At 41.4% G+C, this 27,098-nt stretch overlaps 1 protein-coding gene across 1 annotated transcript in view; it reads right to left on the bottom strand.

Moving 5' to 3' along the window:
* Positions 1-10,945: 10,945 nt before the first annotated feature.
* LOC115083325 (glutamate receptor ionotropic, NMDA 2B-like) overlaps positions 10,946-27,098 on the bottom strand; it is a 127,199-nt gene continuing 111,046 nt past the window's right edge. Inside the window, exon 10 of the mRNA XM_029587126.1 lies at positions 10,946-14,069. Within this exon, the coding sequence (XP_029442986.1) occupies positions 12,306-14,069 (1,764 nt within the window). The 3' untranslated portion in view covers positions 10,946-12,305. The remainder of the gene's footprint in view (positions 14,070-27,098) is intronic.

The raw sequence follows: 27,098 nt of genomic DNA, 5'->3' as shown, positions 1-27,098 counted from the left end.
GGTTAGGTAGGGGAAGGTGCTGGGGGTGGGGGGGGGTGGAGGGAACAGAGGCAGGCTGCGCGGCTCGGCAGTGCCTGTGTGCCCGTTTGATGGTAACTATCAAACGGGCACACAGGCACTCATGTACGTGTGTATATGGGCATGTGGCCAGATATGTGACAATTTTATATGTTATGTTATAAAAATAGTCCTGGCACACATATGTGTGCTCATAATTTTATGGTTTTTTTGCGCACAGCTACACAAGTCAGCTTTGGGATGTGCAAGGGAGGGAATCTCATAACCGACGTGTGTCCAGGCCATGACCAGTTTCATCAGTTTGTCCAGCAGTTTGCCCAGTCTAGGGTTAGATCCTCCAAACTCCCCTGGTCCTTTAGCCTGCACTCGCCCCAGTTAACCCAGATCCCTCAAACACTTCATATATGCCTGGAAATAGTTTTATAAACACTTACACCTTCTCCAAAGCAGAAGTAAATTTGCGCTCAAATATACCTGGGTACACCCCCAGGCGCCTAGCTACTTGCATGTCTATCTCTCGGCCCACGCCCTTCCCACATTCCGTCCCTTTTTTCCTGATGTCAGATATTCGCATATCAGTGCCTGTGCGTGCACGTGGGCGGCTTATAGAATTGGGTGGATACGTGCATGTGCTAGATGCGTGCACATCTCCCGATTCTGGCATGCCCCCGACTTTGAAGAATCATCTTTAATAGGATAACTATCAAACAAATGCACACGGCGGCACATGTGCATGTACAGAGCTGCAAGCAAATATATGCTGGTATTTTATAATCTGCGCATATGATATATATTTTATAAAATATGCATTTCTCTACCCCTCGATATATGCGTGTATGCATGCTTACAAATGAATACATGCATGTGTAAAAATATGTAAGTTGGCAAATGTATATGCGTGTCTTTTAAGATAGTTATTCCTACATGTAAGTGTTGGGCCCACCCCAGAATACCATTAGAATGCCTTTTTATGCACATATATGTGCATGTGAATGTGAAAAGACATGCACTTTTATAAAATATGGAAAATGTAAGTAGAGGCTACTTATGCACATATATGCTCATTTTTACATATGCAAAGTTTTGAAAATTCGCCCTTAAGAGTATAGAAAAGTAATCATAATGTATTTTAATGTACAGGATGAATATACTCTAGATTGGGCTGAAAGAAATGCCATTTCTGCAGCTTGATGAGGAAGCCAGTACTTGTTTTGTTAATCCAGCAAGGAACCAATGTGGTCTTAGCAGCTTGTACAACAAACCTTGTTTTGATTGGCCCTTTCATAGGTCTCTCAGCATACTAAAACTCCAGTTTTCTTCAGGACCAATGTGGCTACTATAACTGCTTGATAATGTTTCCATATTCCAGGTGATTCAACTTGTTCCTGAGCTCATCATTAACGTGCAATAGTTCTACCAATATACTGTAACAAAAAGGTAGGTTCTACACAGTTTTATTTGTACTCAAATTGTGCTTTTATAATTCAACATAGGACTGAATATGAAGTATATTAAAGATAAGCATTATAGTATTTGAAAAGGAAAAGTCTTAAAGTTTTCAGCACTGAAATATATACGAGTATATACATATTTTACACTGAAAAAAGATCAAGTCTTTTAAGATGTATTGTATTCAGCTTTCTTCTGATTGTCTATGCAACTGGAACTACAATATTCAGTGACGTATTAACTCATCATATCCATTAATACCATATATATTCACAAAATTATACAGGTGCTAACCTTAGCAGATAGCAGGCTCCATAGATTGATCGCCCCAATAGTAACAAAAGTTCTATAAAGAACCAATGCAGTCTACTTTACAGGACACCCATGCATCACATATACATGGATCTCCGCGCGCCCCCCCCCCCCCCCCCCCACCTCAAATAAAATATCTCTGTCATGATCCTCTTGGATCCCCTGACATGTCCTGAAAGTTTGGTGTGGACACCAGATACAAAAGTTATGGGAGAGTGGGAGTACATGGACAAACACACACATACATTGATTCCAGAAGTCATCTTCCCTTTGGAAGGTAGACTAAATAGTTGTTACAATCAAAAATACATTTTTATTTTTGTAGCTTGAAATTGCATTGTGTGCTTTTGCCCTTTTCTGTATTGCCAAATACAAATGTATTGTCTAATGGGTCTACATTTTGACATTTCAAGTGTTTATATAGACAGCTTTCATCAGCCAAGTTTCCTCCTTGGGAAGGGTGAACATTCATAGCTGTCCTAATTTTTCCTTATAGGGTAAAACTACCTATTGCTTAATTAACTTGGTTGCTATTCATGTTTATTCTTTTTATTTTTTAGGAGGAAAGATTTTGGTTTCATAGGTTTTCATAAAATCAAGACATAAAGGCTACAAACAAGCTATAGGCAATACAGTTTTATTGGACTAACTTAGCAGATTTGTGACCAGCTTTTGAGAATTACACATCAATCATCAGGTCCATGCAAAATGAGTTATTAAATTAGCCCAATAAAAAAGGTTAATTACCAATAACTTATTGTGACTTTTATTTCTACACATCTAAGTAGGCTAATGTCAACCAAGTAAATAACAAGATCTTTGTAGGCCAAAAGTTTCATCCCTGCATTATAGTTATCACATGAATAGGCATGGGTGCATGTTAAGTCCGCGTATATAGCAGTAGCTCAGGGTGTGGAAAAGCACGAATCATAACTTCATGCAACAGAATGCATACATTTGTGTGTGTGTGTGATTACATAGAGAAGCTTGTGACAGAATGGTGATTTGGGTCTGTGTGTATGCGCTAGAATATGTGTTCAATAGAATGATGATGACGATGTGTGTATATATCACTTTTTGCTTCAAAGGATGAAGAGAGAGGAAGTGAGCTTGTGTAATGTGTATGCATATGAAATGTCTTTATAGGCAAGGCTTAGACTTCTTATGCCAAGTGTTTCTGACTCTCTCTTCTAAGAGACACTAAGATATTTTTAACAGTAAGAATAAGCAGAACCTATCATATATGGCTCTAGCCGCTTCTTGTCCAGGTGTGCTATTACTGCAGCATAAAAATGAGAAAAGTTTAGAACTAATAGGAAAAAATAATGGAAATTAATTCCTACTTCCAGTTTTCTAATAAACTTGCAATTATAACTTGTTAAGTACAAATCATTTCACAAATGGATGCAAAGCAACCAAGTTCTCAGTGTACTGCTAAAGTGTAAACTATGGAACACTACATGAATATTCATTTGCCTAGAGTGGTGTTTTCCAAACCTGTCCTGGAGACCCTACAAGCCAGTCAGGTTTTCAGGATATCCAGAACAGATATGCATGAAATTAATCTGCATTCCCTGGAGCTCCACTTTATTCAGATGGACCTGATGCATATTTCATTGGGAATCTCTTGAAAACCCAACCGGATGAGAAGTCAGCAGGAAAGAAATGGAAGTTTTTAAACTTATTTTTATATTAACTAAAATAAACCATGGATGGCATTAAACATTTCCTAAAATTACATGTTGCAAAATTATCTTATTAGCAACAAAAAAAATATACACTTACTGTGCAGGCTAGAGATGGACCAATCCAGTTTCTGTGCTTTGTGACGAAAAATCATGACGTAGCAGCAAATCACATCACCAAGACAGGTAAAAACCAGGAACCATATTTTAAGAGGGAGACAGAAAGACAGAGAAAGAGAGAGACAGAAAGGGAAAATATCTGCAACATTTTAATTGTCTGCTACCCTATACAAATTCTACATTGAGTGTTTCTGCTTTCAGTGGCACTGGTGGTCTGTGTTCACCAAACATGAAATGCATTATTCTAGTATTTCAATGCATGGGGATTATTGTATGAGTATCTTGGTGCAAGAAGTGTAGAACAAAAAAAATGTGTACTGCAGGGAACATGGTACAGGCTTCAGGCAAAAGATTCTGCAAGACATTTATTTTAGGTGAGAGCCCACAGTGGAGGAGGGAGTGGCCTCGTATTTAAAAGCAGCAGGCTTTACCCAAGCAAACCAACATTCAAATTCTGCTTCTCCCACTGACCCTCCTTCTGATCTTGGACAAACTATTTCTCTCCTCTTGTCTCGGGTACCCACTTAGATTATAAGCTCTTTTGGAAACGGCTTCATCATACTGATCACTGTTGTACATTGCTGCATACATTCAGTAGTGCTCTAAAAATGATAAGCATTATTAATATGGTGCTGGAAGACTGATGAATGTGTTCATCCTTCACACATCACAGAGGAACCAGTTTCTCCAAGGTGACTACTGCCAGCAATATCTCCTGTTTTGCGGTTTTGTTTTCTTTTTTTTGCGTTTCCCCAGAATAATCAGCCATCGCATATACCGTACATTTTAATTCTTGAAAGTGATTTCTTCCTAACCATCAGTGAGTTTGGTAATAAGTTTGCAGAGCGATTGGATGCAAAACTGAAGGATAAGAAAGGAATGAAATGCGCTAATTTTATCAGTACCTTGTATTTCAAACTTCTACAACAGCTCTAGGATAAACTGGAATAGAAAATCTTGAAATCTGATGTTTAAACCAACAAGTTTAACACATTCAGAAATGGTATCTGGGTTTAGTGTAATAACTTATTTTTACATTTAGTGATTTGATTGCAAGTGTGCATGCAGTGGCACACATCTCCCCAAGATGGCTTTCCTGCCCCCTCTTAACCATGTGCTTTATTGTGAGGGCACATACAGAATATTAAAATGTTCATTCTTTTTGCATTTCAAGCTGATGGAAGTGGGAAACCATGAAATGTGGACCTTCTGCCATCTTTGTAAGAGTAATATTTGGCTCTCCACCCTTCGTGTAAGGCTGTGAGTGCCAGTTCAGTTGCACTGACAGCCTCAGTCAACCCCTGAGAAATGGGAGCCTGAACTGTGGCTCAAACCTTGATCTCCTACTTGATGGCACATTTAACCACCATCGGGGTCTGTGGGGTTCCTAATGAGGGCATACAATAAACCTTATCTGAAGTATATCAAGTTCATGTCACTGCAGTATGATAAGCTGATGATGTGGGAAATGCAAAATATTTTCCATTGAGCAAGATTAACAGCTCATATGCCCGCATAATTTAATAAATTCAAGGTGAAGTAGCATGGTGGCCTGCCACCAAAACATTCTTCATTCTGGGATCACAGTATCAGTTATAGCTGGGAAAGTCCCCATGAACCCTGTTTTGGGCAACAAGGGTTGCCCCATAGCTATGGCTTGGATGCCTACTGGAAAACCCTGGCTCTGATCACCATGGGAAAGATGTCTCACTTTAAACGGAGACTAGATCAAGTTTATCTCGTAAATGTTTTTAGTATATGCATAACCTTTCTGGCATGTCATGCTCTTATGGAGGCTCCAGTCAATTCGTTTAGAGAATGGAATTATCTTCACTAAGAAAAAGTTCTTTCTAGACCTGGTTCTAAAGATCCCTGAGGTTTTGTGTCATGTCATTTAGTCTCTTTTAACAGTCACGTGCTTTCCTGCAGAGCCAGAATCCTCTCCACCACTGGCTAACATAGTATGAATTGAGTGCCTGGGTGATGAGTGAGTGAAGCACTCAAGGGCACTCATCTGAAGCAAACCAAATGCTTTATGGCTCAGGACCACAATTTTGGTGATCACCCTGCTGAAGATTACATTATCACTCAAACAGGAGAGCAAAGAAAAACTCTTGTCGCATCAAAAACTACTGAAAATATTCTAGAGAGATAGGAACACAATGTATACTCAAAAATACTTTCACACCAATGCCTCATATGAGGTTCAATGCAACCCTATTCATAAAGAAAAAAGTGGTATGTTAACGGGTGTCAGCAAGCCAGACATGGGGTCACATTCTTGTGAATAAGGTTGCATTGAACCTCGTGTGAAGCACTAGAGTGTTAAGAGTTTTTGAGTTTACATTGTTCCTATCTCTTTAGAATATTTTCTAAAGATTGCATTAGGACAGGATTGTCTGTGCCTTACTGTGATGCTGTGTATTACAGTGTGATATGGTGCTGGAACAGTGCAATGGTGTGTTTTATTAGGATATACCACGGCTGAGTTGTGTAATACTAGGATATAGCATGCTCTGGTGCCATAAATGCTGGCCACGTACAACTTCCAACAATTTGCAGCCTTCCTGCGGATTTTTGGGGTGCTGTCATGGCACCCGCTGAAACTCTACTGTTTCTGATGGATTCATGTGTGGGCTGCCAGAGAAATTCCTGGAAAACCAGGGCTTGCCAGAAGTTGTAGGCAGTCAGCAGTGCACTGTAATATGCCAGGCTATGCTGTGCCTCATTTATTGGTTATGAATATACAGCAGAGCTCTTATTTAACTTTCCCATAAATGAGATTTTTCATATCCATTCTAATGGAGTTTCAAGCACACTCAGAAGAAAGCAAAGGGAACACCATGCTATCCTGCTTTAGTTTGTTTTATCAGAACAAATTGCACCCACTGAAAAGTGACAGGCACTCATGGACCCAGGTAGTGTCAATATTTTATATGGAAGCTGTGAATGTATATATTCACACAGGTACTCATTATTTTTTGACACTATATCATGCTGTAATTCATGTTTGGTCAAGATTCGCTGCACCTCTGTGAGCTGCTCTGTCTGATTACACCTTAGGTTAGTGTACTCTGTTGGCAGAATATACAACACTGATGCTTAATATGCTTTTCTGCCGCAATTTGTAATCCAGTGGCTAGGTGTGCTACATCAGCATATATATTCCCACCATTCAGGAGCATTCAGTACAGGCTATTTGTTAGAGAACAATGTATTAAAGGGAGAAACATTTTGCAAAACCTGCTGTGTGCACAGAAATGGCAAAGAGTGTGCGTTATTTGCGATTGCCTGCACTATTTTCCATTTCAGCGCAAGAAGAGGTCTTGGCGAAATGACTTTGCAAATAATAAAATTTCATGCGCAGTTTTATGCTTGCAACATGTTTAAATTAATAGTTAATGTGTAGCTGTGATGCAAAATTATGCAAAGGTAACTCATTAACTATTAGTGCATAGGAAAATGATGTGCAAAATTTGCTTCATAAAGCTTCTTTACCAATAAAATGAATGACTCCTCTATGAGGCGTAGTCAAAGTTTTTTGGGTAAAGACAGCAAAACTCTGCTTGCTATTTTTCTCTCGGGCTTATGCATGTATGTATTGTAAATTCCACTAGAAAAATAGCTCATGCAAAATTGAAAACAGGACTCAAAATTCAGTGCCTGTTAGCACATCAGCCTCTTAGTGTGGTATGCTATGTTTAGCATCTTTCATTTTCAGTTTAAACCGATTTTCACCAGTAAATTCCCAGAATTTTGTGTGTCATGAATAGCTGTATTGGCAATGTTTTCAAACCAACCCAAATTTGGTGCAGACAAAACAGCCTGCTGTATTCAAGACCCTCCCCGAAGCAGTGAAAATGTGCCTCAGACCTCCTCCTGACGGAAGCCACACACTCCTACAGGAACCAAGAGGAGCCTTGTAGGCTAGGGTTTTCTGAGCATCTCCATGCGCTGACAGGAGCCTTGTAGGCTCAGCTCTGATGACCTCATCTCTGTGCACCAAGGAAGCCATTGCTTGGGTGAAAACTTTCCTAGCTCACAGAGATGAGGCTGCATGGCTCCTCTCGGCTACTGTAGGAGACCATGGCTGCCATCAGGAGAAGAGTTAGGCCACTGCTTTAACTCCAAGAAAGGGTTTGAATTGTAGCATTGGCCAGAACATGGCTTCACAGTCACCCATCCAAGCACAGATGAGCAGCAGCCCCCCCAACCAGAAGAAGTTTCTGGCAGGAATCCTGCCTCTCTGGCTCAGTGTAGACTCAATAGTTCAATGTAGATTTATACTGCAAAGCATGGGAACATGAGCATGCTACCGAAAATGGAGGGAGGAGAAGCCTGGAGTCACCACAGCTGGTAAAAATGAATAATGTTTGGGGGGGGGGGAGATTTTGTGTGAGAGAGAGAGGGGGATTCTATGACGGGTGAGAAAACGGTGGGATTCTTGTGGGGGAGAGTGTTTTTTTGGGGTGGTTTCTTGGTGGGAGGAGATTTTTGGAAAGAAGGGAGACAATGAAAGGGTGGAAGGAGAGTGGGAGAAAAAGGGCAAATGCTGGGGAAGGGAGTAAAGGGATCAGTTTAACTAGGTGGGTTGGGAGGGAATGGGACAGTGGGAGGCTTCTGAGCACCAAAATAAATTCCGATGTTCTCCCTGAAAAATTATGAATTTTCTTTCCCTGATAAATTCCTGGGCAAAAATGAAAACCAAAAATAATGGTCCCTGGTTATGTTGTTATCAGAATATAGTTGCCCTGCTTTGTTGTACCAGTTTGGTCAGTAGAGGCAGAGCCTTATCATAGCACAGAATTTGACATCAGAATTTGGTGTGTCTTCTGTCAGGGACTGACAGATTGTGAAAAGGCTACCTGTGGTGGTTTGTCACAATCCCTCGTTACTTAGTGAGTGCTGTTACAGGAGGCCACAATATATCATTCGCATTATTTTGTATCACATAATGCTTCGAAAGACTAGATGAATCCAAGCCAGAATATGAAAGGAAACTTTCCACATGAACTTGTTCAGATACAACAATGGTCAAAATGCACCACGTTTACTTCTCTTTGGAACGTTATGACACAGCTTTATTACCGATCTTGGACACACGTCTAGTTAAATACCCATGCCTTCCACATCCGTGACGTCATATGTACCTTATCATTAAGAACAGCAACCTTTTGAAAGTAGGTTTTCTTTTTGTTTTATTTTCCATTTTTTTTTTAATGAAAGAACATCTTGAATAAAAACGGTTAGGCAGCACTAAAAACTCTCAAAAAAAGAAAAAAAAAAGCCCCAAAATCATAATCTTCTTTTAACCCAAACCTCTGTCTTGGGAATATACCTGCACTCATGCCCTGACCCTCATGTCACTTACTGAGGGCTGTGAGAGCACCGGTCAAAATTCCCTTTGACAAGTCTGTGACCCTGTAAATGTGGGTGCTGAAGGATGCTTAAAGTGAAAAGATGCTGGTATCAAGTTTGAAACAGGGTGATGCGGACTGTGCATGCCCGTTCACAAGGTGAGCTGGCTCCGATTCCAGGACTGGAGCCTTGGCATAGCATGCCATGTCCTTAAAATACCTAAGGGCAATTCCTACTGCTCTGTGTTTATTTCCATCAGTTCATTGGATGTGCAGAAAACCCTGCTCTGCAGCCAGCCTGAAAGTCAGTCTTCCAGACACCCTGATTATCAGTGGGAGGGGAAAAAAAAGAAGTTGAACACCTATTTATACAAACAAAAACGAACCCAAAAATATTTACAAAAACCAGAACATGTGTAAATCTATCGGCAGCATTTCCCGGTATTTTAGCAAGCTCTTTCCTTCTCTCCGTGACCCTCACATTACCTGATGGTGGAACGGATCTATTCTCTCTCCCTCCCTACCTTCTTCCCATGATTTCTCTCCAGAGAGGCATCATCAAAATCGTTTGAATCAAGCCCAATAAGCTGGGAAACAATGGCTGATTATGCATATCTAAACATAAACACCTGGAAGAAACTTAGCCAGAAAAACAATTATGGGCATTCCATTTCCAGGCAAGCATCCCCTTACATGAGAAAAAAAATCTCATAGCTTTGTTTTAACGAATGCTAGAAAGCAAGCTCTGAAAATGAGTGAATTAATAAGGAAATTAATTTCCTAGCAGACTTTGTGATACTTTTTAAACAACCAAGAATGATGTAATACAGGAGCTTTAAAAACTCTGCAGGCCTCTTTTTCAGATGACCTTCGTATCACAATGTACATAGAAATGAATAATTGTTGATTTTGATGAGCTCTCTACAGACGGATGAAGCTGAAATGTTCCTCATGATGTGTGAGATCATGAGATTCAGCTTAGAAAAGGGGGCCTTGGGAGGCCTTGGTTCCTTTGGTGGGAAAAATCACGTGATGGGGAGAAGTGATAGGGAATAGGATATGATTTATAAAATAGATCACTACTTTCTTGGTCCCTTCCATTAAAGGTATTCCACACGCTTTTCCTGCTGTGCCAGCTTTGTGCAGGGCACGTGACCTAGTTCAAAGACCTCAAAAGAATGGTTTACATCTGTTTAAAGGAACCCTACTGATTTCAGTAGGTTCCAAGAAATGGCCATCCATTTTATGTTGTAAAAAATAGTAGCAAGAACTTGCACACTTTTCAGAACTTGTATCAAGGCAGTAGTGTGACACAAGTGTCTGATGCACTCAAAACACTGGCTCTCCTTGGAATATGTGAAGCCAAGGGTAAAGAAATGCCATTAGAGTGTGATTCAATTTTACACTGACATAGATTTGCCTTGTGCTATAAAAAATATTCAGACTTTTTAACTTTCTTCTGATATGAGGTTTGTATGATTCTCAGCTATTCATTTAGGAGGCAAGATTAATATAGCTCGGTGTTATCTAAAAGCAGGTTGTTTTTTTTTTTTTGTTTTTGTTTTTTATCAGAACTAGTTCTAGAAGGATTGAACCATTTCTAGAAACCTTTGGTTATAATGCAGAACTAGAACTCTGGTGAGTTCCTACAAATGCTCTAAGTAAACGACATGGCTCCCTGAAATCAAGACCACTGAGCAGTCTGAATCTATACAGCTCACCGGCTATGTGTTTTTCTCAGGAATTTCTTTTTGGCCCTTTTCTCCTGGGTTCTCAGCAATCAGTGCTCTAGAACTAAAACCCCGGATTGCTGGAGGTCCTGCATGTTCCAGTCCTCAGATTTCAAATTCCAGGAATGAGAGCCAAATGGCAAAATATATATATTGACCTTTAAACAGATATTAGCCTTTGTCTATAACATCTATTAATGACCATTAGCTGCCATAGAAGATTCTGCTATTATAGTTGAACATTATCAAGTAAAATATATGGTAAAACCCACATTATTTATCTTTTAAATATACTTTACAGTCAATCAAGTGCACACAGAAAAAAAGAATTGTAAAAGTCACAACGTACACATTTAAATAATTTCAAATGTGATATATCAACAAAATATGTGGCAAGCTACCGATCTCATCATTGGTTCTTCCTAATAATAGCAGTGGCCAGGAAACTGCAAATTAACAGCTACTGTAATACTCAAGGTGGAAACCGGGGGTGTGTGGAATACCTTTAACCAAGCAAAAAAAGAAAAGAAAGACCCCCCCCCCCCTTTCTATTCTCTGATCCTCTCTCTCCTTTTCAACTTGAATTTAAATGATTTACCACAGACAACTTACACTGAAGCATTGTGAACTTTCAAAGTAGCCTCAGGCCTGTCTAACTCTTAACTCTTTCAGCTTTTTCCTGGTCATAGCATGTAGACTGATTCAAGTTCGTCCTCTTTCCTGTGTCAGATGAGGGTCACCCTTTATATGGCACTGTGGTGCCGAATAGGCTTTAACTAATGAACAAGGTCCGCACCCGTGCAAGCTAAACTATGACTTCCCCAGCCCCACTTCAATCTATCCACATGAAACTGAGCCCTTCGAGAAATGAAGGCTGGTGTATTCAGAAAAAAACAAAATCTATATTTATGCAGTACTGGAAGGACTTTACACCTAGTCCCTCCGTTCCCTGCAATGATTTTGACCAAGAAAACTTCTACAGTGGAAGGCCAACTCTGTCAGCATAGTAATACCCCATGCTTGTTCATCATCTTGAATTCACAACACTTTTCCTTGTATATATAAATATATGTATATATAATGAATTGTATATACATACATATATATACATACACACATATATATATATATATATGTAGATACATATACATACAATACATTATAATTTTGTACATTATTTTCTCTCCTTCTCCTATTTCAAGTATACTATAAAATTCAGCCCTAAAATCCACTTATCTTTTTCTGAGAAAACTCCTTCTTCCTCTACAAGTGGGCACTTAATTTTCCCCAAGCATCTTCTCTCACTTTTCTATCTTACTTTTTTAAAAATAGTTTTGGGGAAGAATTGCTTGAGAAAATGTGTCCTCTTTTTTTGCTCTCTCTTTCTCATCGCTCATATTCAGCTATTTTCTACCACACAATGTATATATCCTTTTCAGTTGTTAAATAATAAAAAAGTAAACTGCTGTACCCCTTTCCACTGCTAGGATATGCACTTAACATCAGTGTAGAGGTGAGATGATTAGGAAGGAAGGAGGAAAGGAAGAGGTGCAGTGCCACTCATTGCCAGCTCTGCCCTAGCCTCATAACTCCAAATTAGGACAGTAGTAAGGGGAACCTGCCCAACCCCCGCCTCAAACGTCAGACTCAATGCTGGAGAGTTTCTCATAGACATGCCCATTGTTGGCAGAACCATTGAAAGCCCGGGGGGTTTTATTATTAGGCACACAGGGATTAGACTGGTTCCCTATACAGATGTCTTTCTGGAAACGCCCAGGCATGGCCCCATGGAGGGATGAGATGGGTTTGTTCACCATTCGGAAGTCTGACCTGGCTTTCAACGCTCCTGGGGGCTGCCTATAATAGTAGGATTTGCTTCCATGGAGTAAGCATTGGTCATCCCCAAAAGTGGGGATGAAAGGGTTTTGTGTGACCCGGTCAGGGTAGAGGGACCTGCTGAGCATGTAGCCACTGGGGTTATGACTGGGCACTGAGGACTTGTTGGCAAAGGTGGTCTCCGCTGGCATCTCGAACATATGAGCATAAGGGCTGCCTTCCAAGAAACGGTCTTTGTCCTTTAGACTCACGCTGCGCGGAGCAAGTGCAACATCTTCTTTCTGGAGGTCCACAAAGGTGTCGTAGGAGTGCTGCCGGCGCAGCTTGTTGCGATTCTTCTTCTGTGACTTGGAGTTGGAAGGGCTCTGGGGATACTTGGAGGAACTGGATGCCACTTGAGCTGATGGCTGGTCCAATTCTTGAAGAGAGTTGTCTTCACTGATGTCATAGAGATTTCCAGCTTTCTTACAAGCCTCGCAGCGGATACATGCTGGGCGATTGGAGTTTTGCCCAACATAGTTGTGGAGCTTGGACGGGCAGTTACGGCAGAAGTTGGTGGATGACCTGTCCTCCCAGTCCATGCTGCTGAGGTTTTTTTCCCATGGTGTCCCTCCAGATGCATGCTTACGTTCATTGGATACAAAATCCCCACCATGCTTGTGATGCTGCCTATTTGAGCAGGGCCCCTCATGTTTAAAATCCTCCCCTCTTTCTTTGTATATATCTGTCAAGTCCACATGTTCCCAGTGGGGGTTATTCTCCTTGGTCCGGAACTGATCCAAGTAAAAGTCCCGCAACCCTTCTTTGTCCCTGAAATAACGTTTGTGATCAGGGGAATGAGGCCGCCGGCGATAAGCCAATTCAATCTCGTCAAACTCCCGCCTTGACTTGGCAGATGCTGGACGCTTTTTAAGGCTATCCTTATACTGTTTCCGCCGCTTGGCATTCCCTTCAATGTTTCCATAGGTAACTGTGTGGGTAGAGATATCAGACACATCAGATCGGATCAAGTCATCATGCCCATAACGGTCACTCTTGAATGAGAATTTGCCATAGAGGTCACCAATCTGACTGGAGGGAAGCTTGGATGGCAGCCCAATGTCAAGAGGCTTTTTTGTGATAGATCTGGGCTGGGAGGTGAAAGGGGCATTATCACAATCATATAGCCCATCAATGGAACTGTTGCTGCCAATACTGTGGGGGCGATGGTGATGATAATGGTCCTGGAACAAATTGTTGTCCTTCAGTTGCAAGTTGCCAAATGTTCTTTCTACCTCTGTGATATAGTCACTGAAGAGGTTCTCCTCAGGCTGGTAGGACTTACAGTCTGAGTGGGTGAAACTTCGACGATGCTCAGAGATGTCATAGACTGATGACTCTCGCCGGATGAAGTCAAGTGCACTTTGAGGTGAGCCATTCACCCCAGAGAGATTGGTCATATTCTTAGCAGTTCGTAGCAGTCGAAGGATGTTGGAGTGTGTGTTATTCATGGTGGCTGAGGGTGAGTTCATTACTGATTGCCTGTCTTCTATGGGGACACCATGGATACAGCTGTAGATACCCTGCAATGACACAAATATGAACATTTAGCAAATAATTAATTAGGTTGTTTTGATTTTTGTTGCTTAGATACCCCTTAACTTTTCAGGAAGAGCTGTTCTTATAGTTCTCAGAGTAAGGAACTAAGAGTCTTGAGATTTAAGCACCCTACTGACTGAGGAGCCATAAAGTGTCACAGTTTCCTCTGCTCTCTCCTTCAGCATATATCATATACTGTAGGATTCTGAATAAAAGGTAGTATACTCATTTAAAATTATTATTACTACAATGAACTTCTGGGTTTGGATAACATCCTTGTCAGTAGCTCCACAATTAGTCTTACCAGAAACCTGCTGTGATTTATATATTATTCTACTTGGTCCTTTTCCTTTTATTTTACCATATCTTTCTCCCAAGTGTGTGCTCACAAACTTTCTCAGTAATATTTTTTGCAGAACTGTAACCTGTTTCACTCATTTAAAGAAGTTCATCCTCAAAGCCTTATATTAAGTAAATTAACTTTAAAAAAAATAATTTCAGAAACCCATTCTCTGCATTACATTCTTCCAAAAGTCTTATCTCTGTAACGCTGAACATCATCAGACTTTTAGGTTTTTGGGTTTTTTTTCTTTTAGCTCACAGGTTTTAATAAAGAGATTACTGCCAATGGTAATATCTGAATGTACAGGAAACTAAAAGGCAAATTTTAAAAGCCCTATGTGCGCCAAAGCCAGGAGATATGCGTAGAAGTCGGGCTGGCGCACACTGCGCAGATTTTAAAAAGCAAGCAAGTATTTGCATATCTCCCTGTACGCGCACAAAAATTTTTTTTCAAAAAAATGACTGGCGTGGGCCTGGTCTGAGCGGGGTATGAGCATCCCTAAATTTCTCAATGAAATCTGTGTGCTCAAGCATGTGCCGGGGTCCCCTACCGCATAACTGTACTTCTGCTATGGATGGCATGTAAGTCCTAAAATAAGAAAAACTGAAGAGGTTAGTGAGGTTTTAAGGATTGGGGCTAACAGGGTAAAAGGTAGACTAGCTAACCAGGGGGGTTAGGAAGTCTTACCTTTACCTGGGTGAACAGGGAATGAACTGGGGAAACTGGTAATTATGTTGGCGTGCATTTCTGCTACATTCTCCCCACCTACACAGTAGAGGTGGTATTTACATGCACATGCGCACATCTGTATAAAATTGTGCACATATGTACCTGCATACAGCCTATTTTATATCATGTGTGCATATATGTACATGTGCACTCGTGTGGCTGTTTCAAAGTTACCATCCCCGGGAAGACATTTTCAAGCCATTGACCTGGGTAAAACAGGCTTGACTGAAAACTGCCGACCTCCATCCAGTCAAAAAATTCTGTGTGGAGCTCCATGGCACACACACTTTCAGCCAGGGTAAGAAGAGGCCTTTCGGATGGTGTGCTTTAGAGATGTGAATCGGAACCGGTATCAGTTCGGATTCCGGTTCCGATTCACATTGTGAAATTTTTATCTTGCAGTCCGATCGGGTTTTTTTTTTATTGGCTGCGCCCAAGCCGATAACCAAAAAATACAGCCGACTCTTTAAAATGAGTTTGTTAGTATCCCCCCACCCTCCGGACCCCCCCTCCAAAAAAAACTTTTAAATACCTGGTAGTCCAGCGGGAGTCCCGGGAGCATTCTCCCTTGCTCTGGCCGTTGACTGCCAGTAAACAAAATGGTGCCGATGGCCCTTTGCTCTTAGCATGTGACAGGGTATCCGTGCCATTGGACGGTCCCTGTCACATGGTAGGAGCAATGGATGGCCGGCGCCATCTTTAAAAATGGCGTGGGTGGGGGGATACTAACAAACTCATTTTAAAGGGTCAGGTTGTGTTTTTAGGTTGTGTCCTTTAATCCCGCCCCCCCCCATTATGATAAGAAAACCCACTAAATTAATCGTGGGGTTTCCTATCACTATCGGGGACGCCCCGATATCGGACGATATTTTCAATCGTCAGATAAACGATTCACATCCCTAGTGTGCTTAGGTCAGGAAGGAATTCTGAACATGTGCATTCTTGTTTGAAATGCACCCGTGTTATTTTAGCACCGATCAGCTGCGCATACAAGTAGCAGGCTCAAAGCAAACAGGTAATTTCAGTGCACACACTGTCTGCTAGCTAATCTTTAAAGTAAAACTACTCTTTGAAGATTCGCTACAAAGTACACACGTTCAAAGTGCATGCCTGCTTTGCCTCTATGTGGGCAATTAAAAATTACTCCCAAGGGATTTGAAGTGCACCAGGAAAAAACATCATGAGTGCAATGCAGGGGACTGAGAAGATTGGGGAGGCAAAACTTTATGGCATCAGCCAATGCTGCAAAAAATTGAGATGTTAGTAAGAAAATGGTACATAAAGGGCATACATCAAAAGAAATTTTAAGACTACAGAGAGGAGTACATTACATGATGGCAGTAAATGAAGCAAATTGCATATTCTGCAAATGACACCAAACAGGCTCCCATTTAAAATAATATTACATTTTCTGCCTTCTCCCTGCATCTGAGGATACTTTACTAAATGGTCAATTATCTGATATTTGTAGGGAAAACTCCACATTTTGGTTAAAAAAAAATAAGCAAATATTTCATTCTGTCCCTGAAAAAATAACACCAATTCAATCCATTTCAATCAGGCTTTTTGACATGCCTCTCCTTTTCATTTCTCACTTTCAAAACTGTTCCTTGAAATATTTGAGAATTGTATGGTCCAGAAATGCATAAATATGCTGAACAATCCAAGCGACCGTCGCTCCCTGTGACAAGGTAAGGGCAAAGGCGATCGGCGCCATTTTGAAACCTCCAGCACCGGCACCGGCACGATTGAAGGGATGGCTCCTGGACCCCCCGCTAGACCACCAGGTACATCTAAAAGGTTTTTTGGGGGGGGTCGGGAGGGTGGGAGAAGCAAAGGGGTAATTTGAAAAGGGTCGGGGTGGGGTTTTTTTTTCGGGCCATCGGCACCTTTTTATCAATGGTAGCCAAAATGGCGCCGATGGCCCGAGAGCGGGAGATCGCGCCGGGGACCCCCCCCCCACTGGAACACCAGGTAATTTAACATTTTTTTTGGGGGGGGGGGGTCAGTGGGGTTTTGTTTATCTGCTCAGGCCTCACTAAAAATTTAACAATGTGAATTGGAATCGGAACGATTCCAATTCACAATCTCTAACGATCCAATTTTTCCCTCCCACCATCCGAACCTGATCGTTAAGACGATCGGGCACACGATTCACATCTCTAATATGCGGGCTTTAAATTTAAGAATAATAAACTTTCCAATAATTAAATTACTGAGCCCTGTGGAACTCTTTAAAAGCTATATAACCCAAGTGTTGAAAATTTCAAATGAATGCATGCCAGTAATTGTCAAAGCATTTTACACCGGACAAAAGAAAGATAACATACAAATTCAAACTCAGCGGGGAGAAAATGAGGAAGAAGGATTACCACTTGCGGAAACCTCCATCAATATCTCGGATTTACTTCAAAATTCTCAAGACACAGTAGTTAATTATAGAGGGACTCTATTAGTTAACTTTGCTTTTGTTACTGATAAATAAATTGTTTTAAGATCATTTTTTTCTGATACTGATACTTCATGCATTTTTTTCTGATACTGATACTTTACGCATATCCAGCATAGCTCTCTGCTTCAACAGCAGGGGAGAAGAAAAACTGATACTTCACGCATATCCAGCATAGCTCCCTGCTTCAACGGCAGGGGAGAAGAAAAACAACCAATAAGGGCTGAATAACATAGTCTGGGTAAAACAAATAAGCATGGGTGTAGCTTGCTTATTGCGGCGGTTACTACCCCTAACTAATCAAGCTTGATATTTCACTTGGATGCAGCTCCATCAATGCTCTCTACATTAATGGTGGGGGTGGAAGGGAAATAGAACCAAAGAGCTAAGAGAAAAAAAAATGTATGAAGCTTGCTGGGCAGACTGGATGGGCCGTTTGGTCTTCTTCTGCCGTCATTTCTATGTTTCTATGTTTTCGTTCACACTGTCTATGTTCTATGGGCAGAGAGTCTGGGTATACCCAGACCTAGCACAGAATACTCAACTACGATGGAAAAAATGTCTTAATCTTAGACAATTGGTATTAGATAAGGGTGGGGGATTCTTGTTAAAATACCCATGTAGATGTGCGGTGAAATATAATGAACAAAATTACCTTTTTACTGACCCGGAACATCTTAAAGGTCTTTTTGGGATTGTTACATGAATGTCCGGTTATTGACTGTAAATGGGGGGGGGGGGGTCAGTGTTTACTAATATTTATATTTCCTATGTATATTTGCTCATAAAGTGATGCTACTCCCAAACATTGCTTATTTGTTAGAGTTAATTACTATTACAGTACTAGAAAGAATGGAATATTCCTTTTCTTTTTGTAGCAAGATACAAACTGAGGGGGTCATTTATCAAAATGCAGTAAGTACCGCTTGCGATAGCAAAAGGGGTGTGTTTTATGCTGATATAGGATTTATTGCAATTTGCACTAATTACCTGTGTGAAAAGCTAAGTTAGTGCAAATTGCGATACCATTTCAGATTCTGTGATAAGTGCCAGACCTGTTGTATTTCTGTCATTCAACCACCAGGGGACCATTGTTAATGGTCCTAGACAAGAGAGAGAGAGAGAGAGAGAGAGAGAGAGAGATCGCACCTGGCCATAATAGCATGGCCCATAGGCAGGTATTTGTATCCCTAGGGTAGGCCCACCTAGTAACTCGAGGTGGGGATTAGGTAAGTGTGTAGGGGGTTAGGGGCCACTTTGACATGCTACGTGACACCTACGAACAGAACAGTGGTCTCTTGTGAAGATTTGCTGGCCTTCGGAGTGAGGAAACTCACTCCAAGATGAGATTTGGACAATGTTCTCTCCACCTAGCTTGATGTTGAGTCCATCAAGCTAGGTTGAGAGAACCTTGCCCAAATCTCATCTTAGAGTGAGTTTCCTCACTCCGAAGGCCAGCAAATCTTCACAAGAGACCACTGTTCTGTTTGTAGGTGTCACGTAGCATGTCAAAGTGGCCCCTAACCCCCTACACACTTACCTAATCCCCACCTCGAGTTACTAGGTGGGCCTACCCTAGGGATACAAATAACTGCCTATGGGCCATGCTATTATGGCCAGTCGCGCTCTCTCTCTCTCTCTCTCTCTCTCTCTCTCTCTCTCTCTCTCTCTCAGAGCCTTCAAATTGTCTGAAATAAGCCTTACAGGACACATCACATGGTCACAGCAGCTAACACAATCTGAAGAGGTGTTGTTATAATCAGCATTATGGCTGTGCATTAGCTCTTCACAGGCAGGCTAACCCAGCCCACACTCCACCTATTTTTGGAATTTGCATCGCACCATACGATATGGTGCGATCGCATGCGGTAAACACGTTTTTGCATGCGTTAAGGGGTTATAGCATGCGAAAACGGGGCTTTTCGCATGCGATAAGCCCTTAACGCATGCGAAAACGCCTTATCGCATTTTGATAAATGACCCCCTAAGTTACTAATGCAAGAATTGTCTTGTTAAATTTTGTTTAAAATGCAATAAAAATAAAATACAAAAAAAAGTTTCATAATTGCCAATGGCATCTTGACAGTTACCTGACTTTTGGGCCATTATCGCTGTGGCAATTGTTCTTTCTGTCCCAATATGCTCCAAACTGACACATTTACTAATCCTTTGGATCATCATCAGTATTGTCTGCATGATTTCACCACATGTTCTACGGACTTTGTAGTTTATGTGCTCATGTGTACATGTCTCTGTTTATATGTGGGCAAAACCATTAGAGCCTTAAAAGTAAGGTTAATTAAACACAAATGTTGTTTGAAGAATAATAAACTTGAAGCCCCTATGGTATCGCATTGTGTTGAGTTTAAACATCAATTCTCTGATCTACGATGCTGTGCTCTTGAGCAGGTTAACATTGATATAAGAGATGGTGACAGAGGTAAGAGGTTACTACAACAAGAACAGTGTTGGATTTTTAAATTACAAAGTTTGGGTCCATCAGGAATGAATGAGATCTAGACTGGTTTGCTTTTTTCTAATTCATTGCTGTTATGTTCTGGTATGGTTGTGGACCCTGGATCGTAGTGAGAGCTGACTCCACTCACAGGGAGAAGCCCTGTGGGGACTCACTACAATAGGCGTGACCTCAGCTGAAATGGACACAGGAAGAATGAGACTTTATTAGACTGGAGTGTAGGTGAAGTACCCACCGAGTGGGAAGGAAGACACAGTTCAGAGTGGTGATGTAGCTCAATGATGGTATACCTGGTAGTGGCCCGCGGAGCGGGGTACACCGGGGAACTCCTCCTCAGATTAATACTTCTCAGGGTTGATCCAGTAGTGGCCCGCAGTGTGGGGTACACCGAGAATCAGCATAGACGTTAAAAGAGAAGTGCAGGAGGTCAGCAGAGCTGGGTAGATAAGGGTACTCACTCCGAAGCGTAGAAGGTGGTCTGCTGAGATGATCATGGTAGTGGCCCAAGGCATGGGGTACACCGGAGGTTCCATCAGCAGACTTGTAGCAATGGAAGAGCGTACTCACAAAGCTGAATGAGGCTGGGTCCCAATCTAGGGTAGTAGAATTCTCCAGGCAGGAAGGCCTTCCAAGGAGTGGATAGCCCGAATGTGACAAGGCCCCTGAGGAGCAGGTACCTAAAGTGTCCAAGTACCAGAGTTCAGGAACAAAGTTCAGAGTAGCAAGTAGTGAAGCTTCTCCACGAGGAGTGGAATTAAGCAGGAAGGAAGTCTTTGCTAACTCATAGGAAGCATAGGCTGGATGGTTTAAATACACCAGCAGATGATGTCCTGCGGAGGGGACGCCCCCGAGGTTCCCGCCATGACGTGTATATGAGAGGGCCTGGCACGCGCGCGTACCCTAGGTAATCCCTGATTCAAGATGGTGGATGGGATCGCCCACGCTGTCCCGGGAACGCTGAGGAAGGCGGTGTCTGTAAGCGGAGGCTGCCATTCGTCCGAGAATCGCTGGTGCAGGGAAAAAGGAGGTGAGCAACAGAGGTCGCAGCCGTCTGTGACCAACGGGTGCAACAATTGCAGTATGTTTTCACATTTTTATAACAAAATCATTTATTGCTGCAATTTCAGTACCAATAATGAAGTGGTTGTGCTTCACTGTATTAATTACTGAAGATGGTTGCTCTTGATAGCACAGAAGTTTTGGAAATTTTAAATCTTTCTTTTCATGTTTTTCATTGTTTGAATGAACATATAAATACAGAGCGCATGCACTGGCGTTTTCAACAGAGATGCCAATAGTGGCTTGATCCACACTGAAGAAGCGTTGAACTCTGCGATTTTGAAGTGAGTATTGAGACATTTTTCTTCCTTTCTAAATAATGCTCTGTGATAAGAGGTATTTTAATGCATTATGTGTATCATTTTTTTAGATTAATACTTTGAGTCAGCTTGAGGGTAAAACATTGGCTCACGTCGGCTTTGGGAATTTGATTGACATCGGGGCATTCAGCCCTCTAATCCTCGATATCGGATCTTGGTTTTAGAAGCCTTCAGAAAGTGATGTTTGGCTGTATAATCTATCACACAAACTGCTCTTAACAGAGTAAGTGCCTTTCTTCAATTTTCTCAGCCTTTAAATTCTGGGCAATGAGATATTCAGCTTTCTGCTTACAACTTCGGGGCATTTGATATAGTCATTTGAATAAAAATTTGAGGATATACATGATGCTCATTTATCAAGTTTTGTGAAGCACTTGATTTATACTAAAACAAGAAACATACATAAACAATGTTTTTGAATTCAAATAAAGATGTATATGGAGCTTTATTAGACCTATGACTGAATTACCTAATAATATGCATCTGGTGTTCCTTAGAGAACTTCTGCATATTTGGTTCTGAGGTCTTTTTTCTTCTCCATAAAAGAGTTTCTGAATTTTTACTGCTCTATTTAGATATAAGATTTGCTTAAGAAATTGTGGTGGAAGTTTTCATTTTCTTTTTCCTATTTAAATAAAACATCTGGGAAGCCCAGACAAGGTGTATTTTATGCATTAGAAAAGGTAGAAAGAAGACCAAGAGGTCCATATTCAAAAGCCATTTAGACAGATAATTCAAAAGTTATCCAACTAAATGGCTAAACCGGCATATTAAAAGACTTATGCACCTAAATTCTAGCCGCATAGGTCAGGGACTTTCTGGAGATGGGTGGGAGGCATTTTGGGGAGGAGCAGAGTTAGCCACATAAGTTAAACGGCTAACTGATATTCAAAGTTAGCCGCTTAACTTATGCTGATAACTTTGGTTGTGCTGCTGGCCTGTCCTAAAGTTAACCACATAGAGGAGATACCTACCTTGGACACATTCTTTGAGAGTGATAATTCAGAAGAACTGAAGAAAATCTTAGTGAACCAGGAAGAGGTAGTAGTCAGGGATAGATTTAGGATTTTGCCAACCCTAGGCACTTTTGGAGCTTTTACCACCCCCACACTATCTCCAGTAAGGATGTGTTACAGAGTAGCAGAAGGCTGTTCTCTGCTGAATGAAATTCAGCAGAACTGGAAGGAAGGAAATCTTAGCCAGCCTACTGCCTCTAAATGTTTCCTGCCTATGCACAGATATAATGGATGCCTATTGACAAATCTAGGGTGGTAACAGAGCAAACTGACAAACTAAAGAGTAGCAAATCACTGAGACCAGATGGTATATACCCCAAAATTCTGAAAGAATTAAAAAAAGAAACCACAGACCTATTACTAATACTCTCTAATTTCTCATTAAAATCAGCTATGTTTCCTGAAGATTGGAGGATGGCCAATGTAATGCCTAATTTTAAAAAGGGATTCAGGGTGATCCAAGAAACTACAGATTGGTAAGCTTCATGTTAGTACTGAGAAAAATGGTACATGCTATTCTGAAGAAGAAAATTACAGGCCATCTGGATAGACACAGATTAACAGAGCAGAGCTAACATGGCTTTAGCAAAAGGAAGTTTTTGTCTTACAAATCTCTTAGATTTTTTTTGAAGGGGTTAATAATCATATGGACAAGGATGAGACAGTTTTCAAAATACATTTGTTAAATTAAAGAGTCATGGGATAGGAGGCAATATCCTATTGTGGATTGGTAACTGGCTAAAGATAGGAAACAGTGAGTAGGGCTAAATGGTCATTTCTATTAGTGGAGAAAGTGAAAGAGGGGAGTGCCCAGAGATCTGTACTGGGACAGGTGCTTTTTAATATGTTTATAAATGATCTGGACAAGGGAGTGATAAGTGAGGGTATCCAATCTGAAGATGACAAAGTTATTCAAAGGAGTTAAATCACAAGCTGATTTTGCAAGAAGACCTTGGTTGATTGGGGGATTGGGTGTCTAAATGGCAAATGAAATTTACTGTAGACAATTGCAAAGAGATGCGTATAGGGAAGAATAATCCAAGGTATAAATACATGATGTTGGTTTTCCATATTAGGCTTCATCCTCCAGGAAAATGATTTTGTAATTTTGGACCATAGTTTGAAATCCTCAGCTTAGAGTGCAGCAGCTGTTACAAAAGCAAATATGTTAGGTATAAGAAAGGAATGGAAAAGAAAATCTGAAAATTTAATAACTCCTCTGTATTGATGCAACCTTTTGGTTGCCCCATCTCAAAAAAGATATAGCGGAACTAGAAAAGGTGCAGAGAAGTGTGACCAAATGATAAGGGGGATAGAATGGCTCCCCTATGAAGAAAGGCTAAATAGATAAGGGCCTGGAGAAGAAATAGTTGAGAGAAGATATGACAGAGGACTATAAAATCACGAGTGGGGTAGAATGGGTAAACAGGGAACAGTTATTTACCCTTTCCAATAGTACTAGGACCGGAGGACACTTCATGAAGCCAATAGGTAGCAGTTTTAAAACATATCGGAGAAAGTTTTTTTTTTCACTCAGCGCAAAATCAAACTGTGGAATTTGTTAGTGAAAGTAGCTGGCGCAGCTGGATTAAATAAAGTTTAGACAAGTTCCTGTACCTCTATGTAGACTTGGGAAAGTCACTACTTTTCCTTGATGCAGTGCAAGAAGCCTTGGGCCTATTCCTTGGGATCCTGCCGCTTACTTGAGAATGGATTGGCCACTGTAGGAGAAAGGATTTTGGGCTTGATGGACTTTTGGTTTGACTTGGCATGGCAGTTCTTATATTTTATTCTTAAGGTAGCCAAGCCCATCTCCCTGCCTTGCTTGACCTTAGCTGACTGATGAAAGCTATCTCCTTACTGAACTTGAACACATTCAAGTACTTGCTTACTTGTCTAACACAGAGACAGAGTGGAGCGGGCCTCTTTCCTTATTTGATGATTCTAACATCTGAGAAAGTTGTTCTTGGTTTCTAATGCTGAGGGTTTAGTTTTTAGACAAAAAGGAAGTGGAACTCTGGAGTGGGGGGGGGGGGAGGGGAGGTGTGACTGGTTCACAGAAAGCAGAGCCAGGGACTCTCCAAACACGTCTTCCTCCTTACCCCAGTGATCCTCCATCCACAGTCCCCCACCAGTGTTCAACCTCCAGTCATCCTTCACCTTCCAGAACTGATTTATACCATTAGCTCTGCTCCACGTCCTCAGATCCCAAACAAAAAAGGGGGGCAGAACCATGTTTGAGGTTGTTCCACCATAAATCGAGCCATGTATAACAGGCACAAAATGGAATTGAATTAATTTAGCACAAGTTTGAAACTTGTGAGCAGAAGCATACAGTAGCCAGAGTTGGCATTAATGCTCGTAAGTTTCGAACTCAAGCGAATTCAACCCCTTTTTTGTGTCTGTTCTATGTGCTGCAGTGACTACTTCAGGCTCATGCCACACTTCCCCGCAGCCTGCCTGGGGGGTGGGGGAAGCTGGAGCAGAACAACTCGTACTGCTCTTCCTCTTAAGTCTGTAAAGAAGTGGTGGAACTGCTTTCCAGGTTGTTCCAGCACAAATGAAGCTCTACTCATGCCAGCAGAGGCTCAGTCCTGAAATGGATACACAGGGAGGTGGCGCTTGAGATCCTGAGATGGATTATTATGCTCCAGGGCTGGTCGGATTTGCCTGAGACACCAAGACAAATTTAGAAAAGGCAATTTCCAAAACCATTTACCCAGATAAACTGGTTTAAAACTGCCCTCTTCTCTGTGTGGCTAAAATGCTCTGCGGACTTTCACAACATGCACACTTTTATCTGGGTTAGAAGGAGGTGCTCCTATGGTGGGTAGGAGTGGTGTTTAGGCCCAGGAAGGACACCAGTGCACTTAGAATTGATTTTCAAATGTACATATGTTATTTGACCATACAAATAGCCAGCACAAAATACATGGGCGCTTTTAGCATGGATATTTTATGTAGTTAATGTTCAATGTGAATCTACCTAGGCAGTTTCTCTTTAGAAATCAGGTCCAAAGTACAAAGCGTGAAAAGTGGGTGTGCAGATTGCATCTATTGAAAATTATCCCCTTAAAGACCGAGATTAGCCAGTCTTCCGTGAAAGTGGGAAATTAATTCTCAGAGCATCATATTAGAAAGATATGCTAAAGTGCTGTGGCATTCCTTTTAAATTTAGTTTTTTGTCTATTTGCCTCGTTTATTTTTTTAATGTTTGCTGCACTTTTTCTGTTGCTGGTTCATAATTCACTATGAGAATGCACTTTGGATTAGCAAACCATATACTGACTAAATAAAGTAAGTGATTGCTCAGATTTGTGAACACAAAATCTAATATTCAATCACTATATGGCTGAGCAAGTTAGCCGGATAAACCAATCTGGTTAATTTGGCTGAGATATTCAGTGGCGCAGCTATGCTGCTGAATATATTCAGCTATCTTATAGATGGCCTGCTAAGTGTATATGGCTAACTACAGGACAGCCAAATAGTTGTCCTAGACTAAGTTAGCCGAACAGCCAACTAAATGGCGACTGCCCAGCATGGTCTAACATTCAAACAGTGTCACTTAACCAGCTAAGAGGCGTTGAATATTTACCTCACAGAATAAGATGGCAGATAAAGACTCCAAGGCCCATCTACTCTGCCCTATTCATATTGCAATACTGCACAGCTTGTTTGATCTCAGTTATTACCTTTATATCTTTGCTACTAAGGGTCCTCTGTAATGAGCCTTGTGTGGTTCAGCTTCCTTGCTGCTGTGCCCAACCTTTAATTACTCAGGTGGTTCTTATCAGCTATAATACTTTTTATACACAGCACTGATGCAGCCATGTGTGTCTGTTTCCTCTTGTTTGTTGCTGCCACTCTGGTTTATGAACAAGCTTTTAGGTAGTCATTGGATATTCTCTGGGCTTCTGCAGAGGAATAGTGTTAATAAATTATCAGCTAATGGTACTGGAGTAACCATAAAATTCACAGAGAGAGCTCTAATATAACTTTAGTCCTAAGAATGTAATGAGCATGGTGACTGTGAGCCCTTAGTGCTGTAGCATGGTTGGCGCAGCCTACTAGGCAAATCTATTAGGCCCACGCTGACAGCTGGCCAACACACCCTGGAGTGGGACAGGCTGGAGCTTTCGCCTATACCAGCCACCAATTCCTCAGGTTGAGGCCTTGTGTTCTGAAGGCTGGCAGAGGTTAGGTGGGTTACGAGGGTGGTCAGACAGGCAAGAGTCCAAGAAAAGGCCAGAGCAGGCAGCAGATAAGAAGAAACTGGAGACTGACCAGATGTCAGGGCAGGAAGCAGACAAAGAGAAACCGGAGACAGGTCAGAGGTCAGAGCAGGCAACAGATAAGGCATGGTCAGAATCCAAGGTGAAGGTCAGGTCCAAGTGGCAAATAAGGCATGGTCAAGCTCCAAAGTTGAGGACAATACCAGGAGATCAAGAAGAGGACAGAGACAAGGCAAGGATGAAGCCAAGACTGGGTGACGCAAGGCAAGAAATTGCCCAGATTTCCCAGAAGCAGTCATCTTGCTCCCATAGGGGGGAAGGCCAGGCCAGAGTGGAGCACCCCAGCAGAGACAGAATATATGTGACCTTAACCTGATCCGAAGGGA

Source organism: Rhinatrema bivittatum, chromosome 2 (genome assembly GCF_901001135.1).
Source record: "Rhinatrema bivittatum chromosome 2, aRhiBiv1.1, whole genome shotgun sequence".
In the NCBI taxonomy this organism is placed as follows: domain Eukaryota; kingdom Metazoa; phylum Chordata; class Amphibia; order Gymnophiona; family Rhinatrematidae; genus Rhinatrema; species Rhinatrema bivittatum.
This window is presented reverse-complemented; position numbering and strand designations above follow the sequence as displayed.